At 58.7% G+C, this 14,361-nt stretch overlaps 2 protein-coding genes across 2 annotated transcripts; one reads left to right on the top strand and one right to left on the bottom strand.

Annotated features, from left to right (window-relative positions):
• Nucleotides 1-5,039: 5,039 nt before the first annotated feature.
• HTATIP2 (HIV-1 Tat interactive protein 2) lies at nt 5,040-7,648 on the bottom strand. Its single transcript, XM_069789948.1, has 5 exons — nt 7,446-7,648; nt 7,256-7,363; nt 6,993-7,130; nt 6,166-6,227; nt 5,040-5,579 (listed from the first exon to the last, which is right to left on the bottom strand). Exons 1-5 carry the CDS (start codon nt 7,617-7,619, stop codon nt 5,354-5,356), a joined length of 708 nt encoding a protein of 235 aa, XP_069646049.1. The 5' UTR covers nt 7,620-7,648; the 3' UTR covers nt 5,040-5,353.
• Nucleotides 7,649-7,681: 33 nt separating this feature from the next.
• Nucleotides 7,682-14,317, top strand: LOC138686492 (1-phosphatidylinositol phosphodiesterase-like). Its single transcript, XM_069789947.1, is given in 4 exon segments — nt 7,682-8,763; nt 9,049-9,985; nt 9,988-10,254; nt 10,790-14,317. Coding segments are annotated over 3 exon segments (1,434 nt in total). The 5' UTR covers nt 7,682-8,400; the 3' UTR covers nt 10,122-10,254; nt 10,790-14,317.
• The last annotated feature ends 44 nt before the right edge of the window (nt 14,318-14,361 follow it).

Below are 14,361 nucleotides of genomic sequence, written 5' to 3'. Positions count from 1 at the left end.
CTTCAGGTCAGTATTTAGAAGAGCCAGGTAGAAATGCTTCATTCAAGCAAGGTTTTTTCCAATGAAAAATGTTACTTTCATAAAAATAAAAGTGCTTACAAGAAGTCTTGCTGTTGATTTAAAGGCTGTGGCTAATGTCAAAATATCCAGAGTTTCAACAGTGGTTATCGGCTGGTGGATAACAGTGGCCTTTGTTCCTTAACAAATTCACTTTAATGTAAGCTTAAAAAAAAACAAACATCTTTTAATCATAGCAAATGTTCTGGTTTTATGTGACAGTGACGCTTTGATGAGGCCAAAAAGAATTCCTACCCAGAATTTTGTTATGTGGAAAATTTGGACACTTTTCCCACACCCTTCAGAGCAGTAGGACACACACCAGAGCCCACAGCTGCCCATGATGTGGGGTGTGGGGCCTGAGCAGGGACCGGTCCCCAGCTCCCCCTGCATGGCTCTGCCCCATCGCTGCCCCACCAGGACACAGCCCCTTGTTCACCTAAAAGCTTGGGTGTTGCACAGCGTCATGGTGTTTCTGTTTGCTCTGGTAAGGTCTGTTTGATTGCTCCACTAACTCGCAATCCTGGAGCCAGTCGTGACATCTGCGGCACAAGTTTCTCCCAGGCTCAGCCAGGCACCCAAGCACGGTGTAGGTGCAACCCCAGCAAGTGAGGCTGCCTGCCGAGAGGCAAATCATGGCAAACACAGGGACTAGCCTGGCTCTGAGGGGTCCCATAGCCCAAGCCCCAACTTAATGGCTCCCCACGGCCACCCAGGGGGAGGATGTGCTGCAGCCAGCAGCTGCAGCGGAGTCACTCCTAACACTCTTTGGAGTGGAGAGGGTAACCACAGCCACCCAGGAGGCTTCCCTCCTGCCTTCCACCGGGGATGTGACAGTCCATCCTCAGCTGGATCACCTGGGGCATGGCTTGTCGTGGGGGTCTGCACGGCTGGACTAGAGCTGGCACAAGGGGGAAGCCCTCAAACACAGGTGGCGCGGCTGTGGGGGCCTCGGCGCCAACTCTTTCGCAGTTTGTGTAGCAGGACTCGCTCACACCCACGCAGACCTTTGCCACCCCACACCAGTGCCTGTACAATTACGCCTGCTCCAGCACAGGCACGCACGGACTGTGTGCGGCTCTGCTCTGCCTCCATCTCCTGCTTCACCCCAGCCAGGGCATCCCCTGGGCATCTCGCTCAGGGTTCACCCTGGAAATTCTGCCACGTGCCTGCCCCTGACCTCGGCTGCCTGGGCAACTATGAAAATGTGCATCCGAGTGCCTTGTTTAACACTCGGAGCTGGGAATAGGAGACCTTGCTCCCAACCTGGCTGTCAACACCCCAAGGGCACTAATGGCCAAAATTGCCCTGATCAGCCCCACCTGCCCCCTCAGACCAGGGCTACATTTAAACCCAGCCCTGGGACCTCTTTCCCACCCGAAGTGGTATCAGGAGTATGCCTGGCTCTGGATCCTGGGTGGACTTTGGACCTGCATTGCAATCCTGTCTCCTGCTGTTCTGGGATTACGCAGCAAGCCGGTGTCTGCGTTTCAGCACGTGAGTGCAGTAACCGAAAGCTAGAAGTCTGCTGGAAATTGTGCCTCCCTGGAGAGCTTGGGCAAGCTTTTTACTGGTTTGTAATGGGAATCGAATGAAAAAAGTACAGCCTAAAATTTCAGAGGGTGAGGTGCTCAAATGGCATTTGCCTGGGCTTGGGCTGATTAGAGACCCCCCTCCCCAGATGCACCCAAGTAGGGGTGCCAGACCTGGGGCCCGGGACAGGGGGGGGGCTGCCCCTTTGTGCTGCCAGGCATTGATGTGCCCGCCAGCCCCTCTTGTGCCTTGCAGAGGGGGGAAAGGAAACAACAGCAGACACAGACGATGGAGGTACTTCACTCCTTTGCAGGCTGCTATCATCTTGCCCTTTTCACAGAGGAGTTGGGGGGAGGCTCTGTTACTAGCATAGAGGTGCCTTACCCCAGTTTGGGGATAGCCCAGTTGCCCTGTTTCCCAGCAGCTGGGGTGCAGCTCTCCAAGGGACTGCAGCCTTGCAAGCTCAGCAGGTTTGCTGGGCTGTGCCAGTTGCTCTCGGGGCCAAAGAGCACGTCGGGGGGCCATTTGTTTGCTAGCAGGGATGTCACCAGGGTACCCCAAGTGCCAGGTCAGCGCCTGCCAGCTCGGTGGCTGCTTTGAAAAGCTCCTTAGAGGCCGAGGTGCTGTTTTTGCAGGGTGCTTTGCCAGCCAGCTGGGCACCTCCTGGCACAGAGGGGAGTGGGTGGCAGCGAGGGGTGGGCGAGAGGTGCCGGCGGTTCTCACAGCTGCTGGGGCTGGGAAGGGCGGCGGGGCCACAGGACCACATGGGAAGCCCCCGCAGCCTCATGCTCGGCTGCTGAGCTGTTGGGAATGCGGTGGTTTTTTCTCATTAATCTTCAATAATAAAGTCAGCATCGGAAATCCCGGGGGAGCTCAGATCTGTGGGATCAGGCGGTTTGTGCGAGTGCGGTCCAGGAGACACCCAGCACCCTTACATCCTCTCCTTTCAGCTGGGGCTGTGTGCCCTGGAAGCAGCCAGCCTCTCCAGGCATGCCAGGGGCATGGCTCCAGCTCTGCAGAGCTCCTGCTGCTCGGAGGAGCCTAGAGCTTTGCCCTGTGACACCCCAGGGAGGAATTGGGTCTCTCCCCTAAAGACTTGTAACTACTTTACTTCTTTCAGTCCTCGGTGGGCAAATCCCCTGCTCCTGTGGCTCTGCTGTAGTTCCGTGACCAATACTCTGTAATCTCTTCCGCAGCCCCAGCGTGGGGGTTTAATGAATGCAGAGAGTAAGTTGGGGAAATTGAGGTCCAACACGAGCGACAAAGCTTCATGTGAGAAGGTGATAAGGAAGCGATACTGTGTGCTGGGACTGCAGTTGTGCATTTTAGCAGAGACTTATCTGAAGCACTGAGAAAGAAACCCTGTACCATTGAGCAGCAACAAGGGTTACACAGAAATAGCTTGTATTTTCCGCAGACCTTTGTCCAGTGAGAAATGTTTGGTTTGTGCATTTCAAGGCTTTAGAGTGCTAAGAAAATATTTCCAATAAGAAACTACCCAGACCTTCCTTTTCTTCCCACGACAGCTTAATTTCTTTAAGAGCCCTTCTGGGAGGGTTTCTTGGAGATCCAAGTACACTCCAAGGACCAGATTGTCTTGTGTACACAATGGCCTGTTTCCTCCAAGAGCGCTCTAGGTTTGTGCCTTGCAACTGCCCCCTCAAAAGCCACGTGGAATCTTGCATTACACCAGATTTATCCTGGGCTCTGTTATTTCAAGACTTTATTATCCTTTCTAACAACTTGCCTTTTATAGAAGGTAGCCTCGCTGCTTTGCAGTTTCCTGGTTCCCACTGGAACTTTTTAAAAATTAGCATCATATTTAACAACATTGGCTTTTTGGTAGAGGGATCACTGTAATTCTCACCCAGGCGAGTATTTGGCAATTCATCTGAGTGTTCCTTCTGGCAGATTTTTAACCATGTGTTCTAAAAATGGGGTTAGCTTTTTTTTTTTTAAATTTTTTTTCCCCTCAGTGCCTTGGGACAGTCATGCAAATGTGTGTCCCCTAAGGAATGAATCTAGCGTGAGCTCCTTTACAGCAAAGGTCAATGCAAGGAACTCACCAAGCTTTTCCATGATGGCTCTTTCCTTCTCTTAGAGCCTGATCACGTCGTGTCCCCAGGGCTCTCTGGAGAGCTTTCTGCTTCTCACATAGTCATGATTAATTTTTATGCCTTTGGGATGTTTTCCTCAAATCTTCTGTGGCCTGCCTTTCACCTGTAACTTTCCAGAGCTTGTATTCTTTTTTTACTCTCTCATCTGTATGCAACTTCCACTTCCTCTAAGGTCTTGCCGCTTCAGGTATTCATTTCCACTCCCCTGTATAAGCACATCACCTTTTTTAAGGCTAGTCTACCTCTCATTTCCTTTTTGACATTAAAGTTACTGCTTTTGCTCTCACCAGGACAGTCTGATCAGTAATTATGGCTCTGTGGCCCCTCATTTGTTACCTTTGAGCTAAGCCCTGTGCCTGGTTCAGGAGTCACTTGGGTGACACAGAGTGTGGGGTTACACCATCCCACTGCCTCCACCAAGCTTCTGAGGTCCAGCCTGATATTAAAACACTTGTGCAGAAGGAAGGAGCCGGGGGATCCCAGCTCCCTCTACTTGCTGCATCCAAGTCACTGACACAGGAGCCACGGGTGAGGTCGAAGAGGAGAAAACCCTAGAAAGCAGCGTTACCCGGAGCACTAGGACTCTGGCCAGCTGGGAATTCGGGAGTCACGTAAGTCCTGCATCCCAGCTGCTGAGCCGCCAAGTTCCTCGACCCCAAGCACGAAGCCTGAGAACAGCCAGGGCTGCAGCTGGGACACAGTGCTGCTCGTCGAGCCTGCTCTGTGCCTGCAGCAGGGACCTGCTCCCCTTCCAGCACCCGGGCAGCGTGGGGCAGGGGCAAGCCCACCCCAAGATGTGCATGAGGCTGGCCTCTCTTGCACATGCAGAGCACCCTTGGGAACAGGGCTGAGCTCTGGTTCACTTGTGTCCATAAGGAAATCCCAGAGGAGCCAGCAGTGACAGGTGTCTTCAAGTCAATGCAATTATTTGCATGGTGTTTATGCTACTATAGGTACTAAAGTGACAGCCTGGATCTGAACACCAGCATCCCTGTAGCAGTCCCTCTGCACCCAGAGCAGATCGATGAGGATGAGGCACATGCTGCATGTCTGCAGAGACCTACTGCCAGAGCCAGCACCCCAGGCACAGAAGAAACTGCTGTGCAGCTTGCAGGAGCTCCGCTATCCAAGCGGCACTGGTGCCACCGTGTGCTCTGTGGGGTGCAGCCTCAGCACAGGCAGCTGCTCACTGTCTCTGCTGTCCTGTGGCTGTCTACAGCATGGCCACTTGCCCGTGTGCTTTCCTTGAAGTGTCACCAAAAGACACAATCTGTGAACAGATGCAGTTGGGTTGGCAACGTGCAGCAGGCAAACACAATTTCAACACAAAGCTGGCACAAACAGACCACTCATAGGATTTTATTTACAGCCTGAATTCAAGAAATTGCCTGGATTACACCATTTTTAGCCAGATTTACATGCTGGATCCAGGCAGCAGAGCACATTGTTTCTCCTCACCCACCAGCCAGGAGCTGCATTTTTGATCACTTGACAGAATCACCTGCCATGCAAAGAAGTGTACCTCTATCTCCACGTTAGCCATGCAAGCAGCCCGCTCCTCTCCCGCGTGTGCATTCATCCTCGGCCCCGAAGAGCATCTGAACGGGCCAAGGAATCAAAGCTCTTTCCTGCCCATCCCTTTTGCCCTACGTGCCCTGCTGTGGCACTGCCTTTCCCAGCTTGTGGATGGCCCTGTTCTCCAGCACCTCCACCTTCCCCTCGCCTGGCTGCAGCACACTGGCCACCATAGCCCTGGCCACCGTTTCCACAGGCACTGAGTAAGCAGTGGGGAAGACCCGAGCCACAACACCCAGAAACTGCTGGGCCATCCACTCTGTGGGCCGGGACTCCTGGCGGTTGCACAGCAGCACCCTGCAGAGTGAGGAGGTAAGGTGGGTCAGGCTGAAACCATCCCCTGGGGCAAAGCTAGCAACTGGGTTCTCCCGCTGCACTGGTGGCCCAGCCCAGCTTGATAAACCCACATGGGGGCCACGGGGCTTTGGCAAGGTCCCAAAAAGTGACTGAGCTGAGCCCTGGGACATTAAACTCCTTTCCCCGCAGTGCTGCCAAAACCAGGATGCCAGTTCTCCCAGGCAGCAAGAGCACAGTACAGCTGCAAGGATACAGGTGAGTATCCCCTTTCCGTGTAAGGTCAAGGTCTGTGCAGAGACAAGTTTTGACCTATGTCCCCCAACCTCTGCTTTCAACTCAAGCCTCTCCTTGCATGGCACATGACACTAGCGTTGGGATGGGCACTGGGAGACTGCTGCACTTGCTCCCTGCAGTGCTGGGAAGAGGTGTGCTTGTCCAGGAGCTGCATTTGCACCTGGTGGCTTTCTCCACTTCCCTCCCCAGCCCTCCACTTATACATCCTTTCTCTCTTTCTCCGTCTCCCAGCCCACGGCCCTGGCAACCCTCCACCTGAGTCCTGTGCCCTCCCTCCTCCACCGCTACTCACGCTGGCCGGAGAATGGTACAGCGATCAAAACCAACGGCCTGGACCAGGTTCTCCACTTCTCCCTGTCAGAGCAGTCGGGCAGGATGAAAGGAGACAAGGATGACTGCAAGCACCATCCATGCCGCCCCGTGAATCGGGGGGAGAGTCGCCGAGCTGTGTGCAGGATGGCACCAATGCCAGTGCAAAGGTGGTGCAGGCCAGGCACTGCCTGGGCAGCGAGCAGCAATCGTGGGGCGAGTGTCCTCGGTGGACACATCGACTTTTAGTCAGCAGCGCACCCTTGCAACCATCATGCTAACTGCAACTGGACGCTCCTGAGACGGCAACTGGACACAGTGTCCAGCCTGGGGATCCCGGCACAGGACACTGGCAGACAGCAGCAAAACCAGCAGATGTTGGGAGCTGCAGCACACAACACACTGGGAAAACTTTCACGATGGGTATGGTCCCACCTGGGAAGCCTGTGGGCTCTCTCCCTCTGGACAGTTCACATCTCAGCTGGACACAGCCCTGAGCCTTCCCACCTAGCTGTGACACCATCCATCCCAGCTTGGGGTTGCGCAGCTGGGGCCGGGCTGGAGACCCCCGCGGGTCTTTCTGTGGTTTGAAGAGGGAGGCGGATGCTGCGTGCAGGTGTCGCGCTGCTTTGGACGAAGCCAGTTGCACGCCTGTCCAGCCAGCCCCCTTCCCTTGTCCCCCAGCACCGGGAGGACCCCCAGAGCCATTTGTGTCTCTCGAGACCTCAGCTCCTGCTTCATTCCCGAGCATCCCGGCATTTTGTGACTCCTACAGGAGCGCCGGGGAGCCCACCCCAGCTGCCCCCTCACCTTCACGCGGAGGTAGAGGAAGCGGCTGTGCCGGTTTGCCCCCTGGGAGGACTGCAGGACAAAGTGTTTGCAGCCCCCCGCCCGCGCCAGCTCCGCTGCCTGCGCGACGTAGTCCCGATCCACGCGCACGAAGCCGTCCTGCGGGGAAAGCGGGAAGGAGGGTCGGCGTGGCAGGGAGAAGGCAGGCAGGGGGCGAGGGCGGGCAGGACCCCTGCCCCCATCCCCCGGGGTGAGGTGAGGTGGGATGGGGGGGTCCCGCTCACCACGCCAGCCTTGGCCCTGGTGGTGCCCAGGCAGCAGAAGCCGACGTCGTGTCCCTGGAAGGCGGCGGCGTGCTCGCTCAGCCGCTCGAAGTCCACCACCGCCTGCTCCTGCGGGGAGGCCGAGGGTCAGCGCGCCCACCCCGGCCGCTCCTCGGGGGACCCCCCCCCCCGCACCCCCGGCCCTGCGCACCACGGCCGCCTCCGTCTCCTCGCCCAGGCTCAGCCGGCGCCGCCCGACCAGCGTCACCCTGGCGAAGAGCCGCCGGGCCAGCAGCTCCCGCAGCAGCGCCCGGCCCGTCTCCCCCGAAGCACCCAGGACGAAGCAGGCCCTGCCGCCACCTCCGCTGCCTGATGCCGCCGCCATGTTGAGGGAGCGGAGGCGGCGGGGCGGGCCCGGGCAGGCAGCGGCTGCGCAGCCGGAGGCCCGTCTTCCGGCTGCCCGGGGTTGACCGGCGGGAGAGCCGGGCTCTTCGCGACGGGCAGAAGCCGCAGTTAAACATAAGGCCTTTTCAGGGGTTGGGGGAGGCTGCCCGCGGAGGCTGCAGGGTCTCTGTGTCGTGTGTGTCCCCCCCCACACTCCCCGAGCAGGGGGACAGCCCTCGGCCTCGGAAAGACGGCTGCTGGTTGTCCTCCCTCCTGATGTCCTTGCGGTGCGGCAGAAAGCATCCCCGGAGGATCGCTGTGTTCTCCCGGCTGGAGTGGAGGGGATGTGTCCTGGGAGGGATGCTCAGAGGGGTCTGTGACCTGCCGGGCGGCTCTTCCCCAAAAACCCCCCGGCTCGGTGTGCGCTGCTGACCGGGGTGCCCTGCAGCCATGTCCCCCGGACAGGAGGTGAGTCACCCCTCCCCAGGCACCAGCTCCTGACCTGGCCGTGGCCGCGGGGCTCGCACCCCACTGGTGATGGCAGCCCAGGCTGCCCGGAGCAGCCTTGCGGTGACTCTGGCGTGAAGCAGCTGCCGGTGCCCGAGGAGCAAGGGGACAGAGCCCGCTTCCCGGGGGACCCTCACCGGGCAGGTCCTGGGGTATGCTGGCAAGCACAGACCCCCTGCTCCAGGTCCCTGCCTGGCCGTTGTCCCTCTGACAGGGGCGATGGCAGTCATCACTCTGGGGGGGACACCAGGTCCCACCGGGAGCCAAGCCAGGCCATGGCTCTGGAGCGGGCATGTGGGCGCCCGGGGTATCTGCACAGCTGCTCCCACAGGCAGCGTCAAGGGGCCCTGGGGCATCCTGATCCCGTCTTTCCTGATTCCTGGGAAGGGAGGTGTAGAGGCCTGAATGGCTGCTTTCGGGATCAGCCAGGTGATTTTCCAGCCCAGCATGTCCACCAAGCGTTCTCCTTGGCTGAGGATGAATCCCCGGTGCACGTGCCGCGTGCAAGGCAGGACGCGCGTCATGACCGTCACCGGGTTAATGGCAGGCATCTCGCTCCGCCTGCCAGTGTGCCGCCGGCACCCACGGCCGTGCGCCCCGTCCGGCGGGCTGCGCTCCGCTGCCGCAGGCAAACCCAGGTGGGTGCAAGAGGAGGAGGCTGGGATATGCCAGAGTTTGGGGGCGGCGGGATGGCACAGCCCCGGGCTGGGCAAGGAGCATGGGGGAGTGCTTGAGGGAGGGAGGGGAACCATACAGTACAACAGCACAGGGTATTGGCATCAATGTATACGGGGCGCGGGACACGCGGCATGCTAAGGGGTGCGTGGGATGGTGGGGATACCTCTGGGGAGGGGCGCGATGGAGATGCATGGGGGCCATGCAGCGCTCCCACCGCTCATGGTGCTGCTTCTCCTCTGTGGCAGGGCTTGGTGGGGCCGGCCAGGCGCCGGGGCGCCCGCTGCGCTGGCAGTATGGAGGCGCGGTGCCGGCGCAGCGCGGCGTTCGACAGCACGCCCCAGCCGGCAGCCTGCTGCCCCGACTGGATGGCGAGACTCCCCGACGCCCTGCCTCTCTCCCGCCTCTCCATCCCTGGCACCCACGACTCCCTCAGCCTGTTCGGCGGCCGGCGCCTGCGGTGCCAGAGCTGGGGCCTGGAGGCTCAGCTGGCAGCCGGCATCCGCTTCCTGGACGTGCGCTGCAAGCTGGCGCGGGGCGAGCTCCATGTCTACCACCTCTGCACCTTCCAGCGGGCCAGCCTGCGGGGGGTCCTGCGCCGCACCCTGCGCTTCCTCCGCGCCCACCCCGGCGAGGCCGTGCTTATGCGCATCAAGGAGGAGCTGCCCATCTTCCCCCGGCCTGGCTTCGCCGCCCGGCTCCACCGCTGCTTGCTGGAGGAGGGACGGGGCCACGTGTGGTGCCGGGAGGAGGTGCCGACGCTGGGGCAGGTGCGGGGGAAGATCGTGGTGCTGGAGGCGCTGGCGCGGGAGGTGCTGGGCATTCCCTACGAGCAGCTGAGCATCAGCGACGCCTGGAACGTGCTCTCGCTGAAGCGTAAGTGGGTCCGGGCGCGGCGGCACCTGGAGAGGGCGGCCGGCGGGGACCCCGCCACCATGCACCTCACCTTCTGCTCTGGTAACGGGCTCTTCACCTGCCCCGAGGAGGTGGCCCGCTTTGTGAACCCCCGCTGCTACCAGCACCTGCGGCGCCGGGGGGGGCAGCCCGTGCGCTGGGGGGTGGTCATCATGGACTTCCCTGGAGCAGGGCTCCTCCGGCTCATTGTGGAGAGCAACGCCCCACGGGCCGGCGGGCACTCGACGGTGGCCCCTGGCACCCCCACGGCATCCTTACAGCACCCCCGTGGCAGAGGGGATGGGCGTCGCAGCCGGCACAGCTCCGCTCACTGCCCGCGCCGGCGTCCATCGGGACGGACGCTGCTCCCGGCCCCACGCCTCTGCCGAAGGACGTCAGCTCCCGTAGAGCGAAAGCGGGTTTCTAGCTCTTGCTGGGCGCCGGGAAGTCTTCGCGTGACAACGGTGTGACAGCAGCGGAGGCAGCAGAGGAGGGTTGGTGGCTGCGGTTGGAGCCAGGCAGCCCGGGCAGCTGCCCGCTGCTCTCCCCTGAGGAGCCAGGTAGGGTCCTGGCGTGGGGCTGGGCCAGCTGCAGACCCGCGTGGCTGCAGAGAAAGCTGGGACTGTGTTTAATATCAGCCTTACCCGGCCCCAATTGCCCAGCAGTATATGAAAGCCATATTTCTCGAGTTACTGAGGTTACGGCTTTCACAATTAAAGCAGAGCATCAGGGACGGGTGGAGGGAGAAGGTCCTGCCTTGCCTCCTCTCGGGCCAGTGAGTCCACCCGAAATGCCTCTCTGCAAAACAGTCCTTTTCCTTTCAAGGGTAAATAAAAAGAAGCTAGGAAAGCACTCCCTATGTTGCCTTGCCATATCCTAGCAGAAACAACCTCTTGCTTTTGCTGCTCAGCTGTGAAAGAGCCTGTATCCCTCTGCCCATTGCCAAAGCACAGTTAAATTGGTGTTTGTAGCCATCTTGCTCTTGAAGCAGAGCTGCGAGAGGTCAGAGGAGGAGAAATTAATTTCAAAGGCGACAAGAAATGGTTAGGAACATCCTTCCCTGCGTTATTTTAGCTTTTGATTTTTTTCTTGCAGGGGCTTGCCCCAAAAGTCAGGACTGTTAGAGAGAGGCAGCTTCAGCAGGCGCCGCTGACCCTGTGCACAGAGAGTTGGATGGCCACGGCAGCGGCAATTCAGATGGGGCTACCCCGTCCCCGGGGTCGCACACCCAGGGGATGCTACGCAGGGCAAAGCCCGGTGGTTTGCAACAGCACGGGCAGCATGGACACGGCAGTTTGTAGATCCACAAAAGCAAAGTGGTTGAGACGTAAGAAAGACCTTAAAACGTACGCTGTGCCAGAGCCTGCTCTACCTGCGGAAAATAAATCAGCAATTTAAATAGTCGCAGTGCACAGTAGCTCTTTGAAGCAGAGAGATAACCGAGACCCCAGGGGAGAAAGCATCAAACTGCTGGCTGCACTGAAGCAGAGATGTGAGAAGGAGAAGAAGAAAGCTCAGCCCTGGCCTGCCAAAAGGTGAAGAGCGTCCTCAAGGATGCCTCTGTCTCGAGGGAAAATGCAGCTGGGCTCAGTGCCTGCCGGAGGGGATGCCGCAGGATTTCCTGGCTGGAGGAGAGACATTGTTTGCTCCATGGGAGCTGGCCCTGGCTGGAGACACCGCTCTTGGGGCTGGCTGAGTTTGTTCATGCACTGGCTCCGGGCAGGCTGCGGCAGCTCTGCTTGGGGAGCAGAGGAGGACAGAGCCCATGCTGCAAAGAGCAGGATGGGAGGGGAGCAGGCAATAGCCCACAGGGGGTGACGGAGGTGACGAAGAGAGGAATCTGTCTCTGGGCTTGCTTTGTGAGACGGGAGAAGATTGAAATCTCTGCATTAAACCAGACACGAGACAGAAGCACTGGTGTTGTCCAGGGTGCCAGGTGGCCTGCTCCATCGGCTGCCAATGCCTCCACCACCTGGGCTGCCCCCCACGCCAAGCCAGCGTGACAGCTCTAGGGATAATTCTTGTGCTGGGAAGACAGGTGCCTTCGGGGGGCAGGCTGTGTGGGTCGGTGGCGTGTCCCAGCCTTCCAGGGATGCACAGTGCTGTGGGGAGCCGGGCAGGGTGCAGGCAGAGCAATAGCAGTTCCCAGGAGCAGCCCTGCAGGCTGGGTGGTTCTGCTCTTGCTTAGGGTAAGGGATGGCTACGGGGCTGTCCCTGGATGCAGCACATCCCTGGAGCTGCACCTCAGCAGTCCATATGCACCTTGTGCCCTGGCTCGCTGGCAGGGCAGAGGCGCTGCTTGGGATTCCCAGGGAGGGCAGAGCCGCTTGTTTACTGCCTACCACACAAGCGGTGAGATAACTTCAGCGTTATCTGCACCCCCGGCATCCTGCTTGGCGAACCCTTATCTGTGCCACGCACATGTTGCTGCTGCCAGGCGCCAGGGAGCCAGCAGGCAGTGCGGGCAGGGGTACCCAGCTGGCAGCGGTGCCCGGTGAAAAGGCTCTCCATCACCAGGAAGGCTCTCTCTCCCCAGGAAGGTGCCCGCTGTATCGCTGGCGGTAGCCGAGGCAAGCGGGCTGTGTCAGGGTGACTTGGTTCCTCTGCGGTTTGCCGGGGGACATTGCATAAGGAGGGGAACAGGCTGTGCTGTCGTGGGGCAGGAGCCTCTGCTGAAAACAACACAAGCGTGCCTCTTTGCGGGGGGGTTGCGGCGTGCTGGTGACGGGGGTGCCTCTTGGACCCCCTGCCCCCAGGGTCTCCATCCACCGGGTCCTGGGGACTCCCTGGGGACCCAGTGCAGGGCACAGCTTGGACTTGGCCCTGGGGCATCTGTCCACCTCTGCCAGCACCCACCTCCCCATGCAGCACGTACAGCCCCTGTCACCATGGACCTCATCGACACCGGGGCAGTCCCAGCACCGTCAGGATAGTTGTGCAGGCATTGCACCCTGCCCTGCACGTGATACCCTGCCCGCGGCACAGCCGAGCATGCCAAGAGGGAGCAGAGCATCAGCCTGGCCAGGCAGTGATGGCTGCGGTGGCCAAGCTGTTTCCTCCCAGCGAGTCCTGCGGTCACAGCCTGTGTGTGGGTTGCCCAACTCCACTGGCTGCATGGCACCCTCAGCAGTGGTGCCGAGGCATGCGTGGGGCAACCGTGCCCCTTCCTCACAGATACAGCCCGCGGCAGGGCTCTCGTGAGAGAGAGCATCACCTCCATCTGTGGCTCAGGACCGGGACACAGCAAAGGAGGCACATTTCTATTCCAGATCCCTGCAGGGCCGAGGGATAGTGAGGACGTGACATGGGAAAGTGTCTTTGTACCTGCTCCCTTAAGCTCCTGCTGAGCGAAGCCCTGGCTCACAGCTTGTGCTGTGCCCTCAGAGGGCAGCTGGGGGGACGGGATGCGCCATCCCGCTGCCTGGGAAATCCCTGTGCTGCTTAGCCCGTAAGGCAGGGACGGGCCCTTCCTTGGTAAGTGGGGCAGCAGCATCCTGAATCCTTCCTGGGGAGCCAGCCTTGGAAACCACCCAAGATGAGAAAGGGTGATTAACCTGGTGATTAACCAGCTCCCAGCAGAGCTGATTCAGGTCTTCTTTCCGTCCCACCATGTGTACCTTTTTCCACCACCTGCAAAACAACCCTTGGTACCAGTCCTGGCGTGCAGGACCCCCTCTCCAAGCCCAGGTACCCACAGGCACAGGGTACCTGTCCCTACAAGCAGCTTTGAACTTGGCCACATTCTGCCCTTCGCAGTGGCAGCCTCTGGGTCTCAGCCACCTTGTTTCTGTTTTTTAAACAATACCAGAAACTATTTGTAGTTACAAAAATAAAGGTGGGAATATTTTTATTCTACTGCTCTGCCCTACTGTGTCGGGTCTCAGAAGAAGTGAAACTGGCAGGGGCACAGCCTGCTCACCCCCGGGGCTGTGCACCTGCGAGCACCCCTCTGACTCCCAGCGGGTCTCCCACCACGTGGGAGAGGCAGCTCCCACCCTGCCCAGGTGACCCTCAGCGTTTGGAGATGCTCTCCCGCCCCAGCAGCTGCCCCTCAGCTTCTCTGCCTGCCCCGCTGCTTCTTCCCTTGTGCACTCTCTGCACGTGAGCTGCTAGAAAGCAAGCGCTCCTGAATTACTGGACGTACAGGCTCATGCTCAGCAATTCCACAGAAATAGATAATTACAGTAAAACATTTTGCAAGAAAGATATCCAGAGACAGGAGCTGAGTTTCATTTACATTGGCCAAATATAAAGTTATTGTAGTGCATTATGGCTTTTGTGGGATGGGTTCCTCCTTTTGTCTAGCATGAGTCCCGCTGGAACAGCATCAATTTCTCTGGAACTGGAAATTGCATGTGACCTGCACAGCTCTCGCTTTAGTCTAGCTGGAACTGAGTAGGGTAATTCCTGCAGAAAACCCTGCCAAGGTAATTAATTAATTAGAAGCAGAACAGGGTAAGGAAAGATTTGTGGTGATTCAAGAATGGTCCAAGGGGAGGTGGAACAATGAGGCATGTTCCTGAAGCATTGGCGAAGTTCATAAAGGACACTTAAAACTCGGGAAGTTCCTCTGGCATGTTCTTGGATCTTTCTCATAAAGATTTAAAAGCAAACACAGGAAAATACATTGTGTAAGTAACATTTATAAACAGTATATGAAGATTCAC

The sequence above is a fragment of the Haliaeetus albicilla genome, chromosome 8 (assembly GCF_947461875.1).
Source record: "Haliaeetus albicilla chromosome 8, bHalAlb1.1, whole genome shotgun sequence".
Taxonomy (NCBI): Eukaryota; Metazoa; Chordata; class Aves; order Accipitriformes; family Accipitridae; genus Haliaeetus; species Haliaeetus albicilla.
The sequence above is the reverse complement of the archived record's forward strand: the minus strand, read 5'-3'. Positions and strand labels throughout refer to the sequence as shown.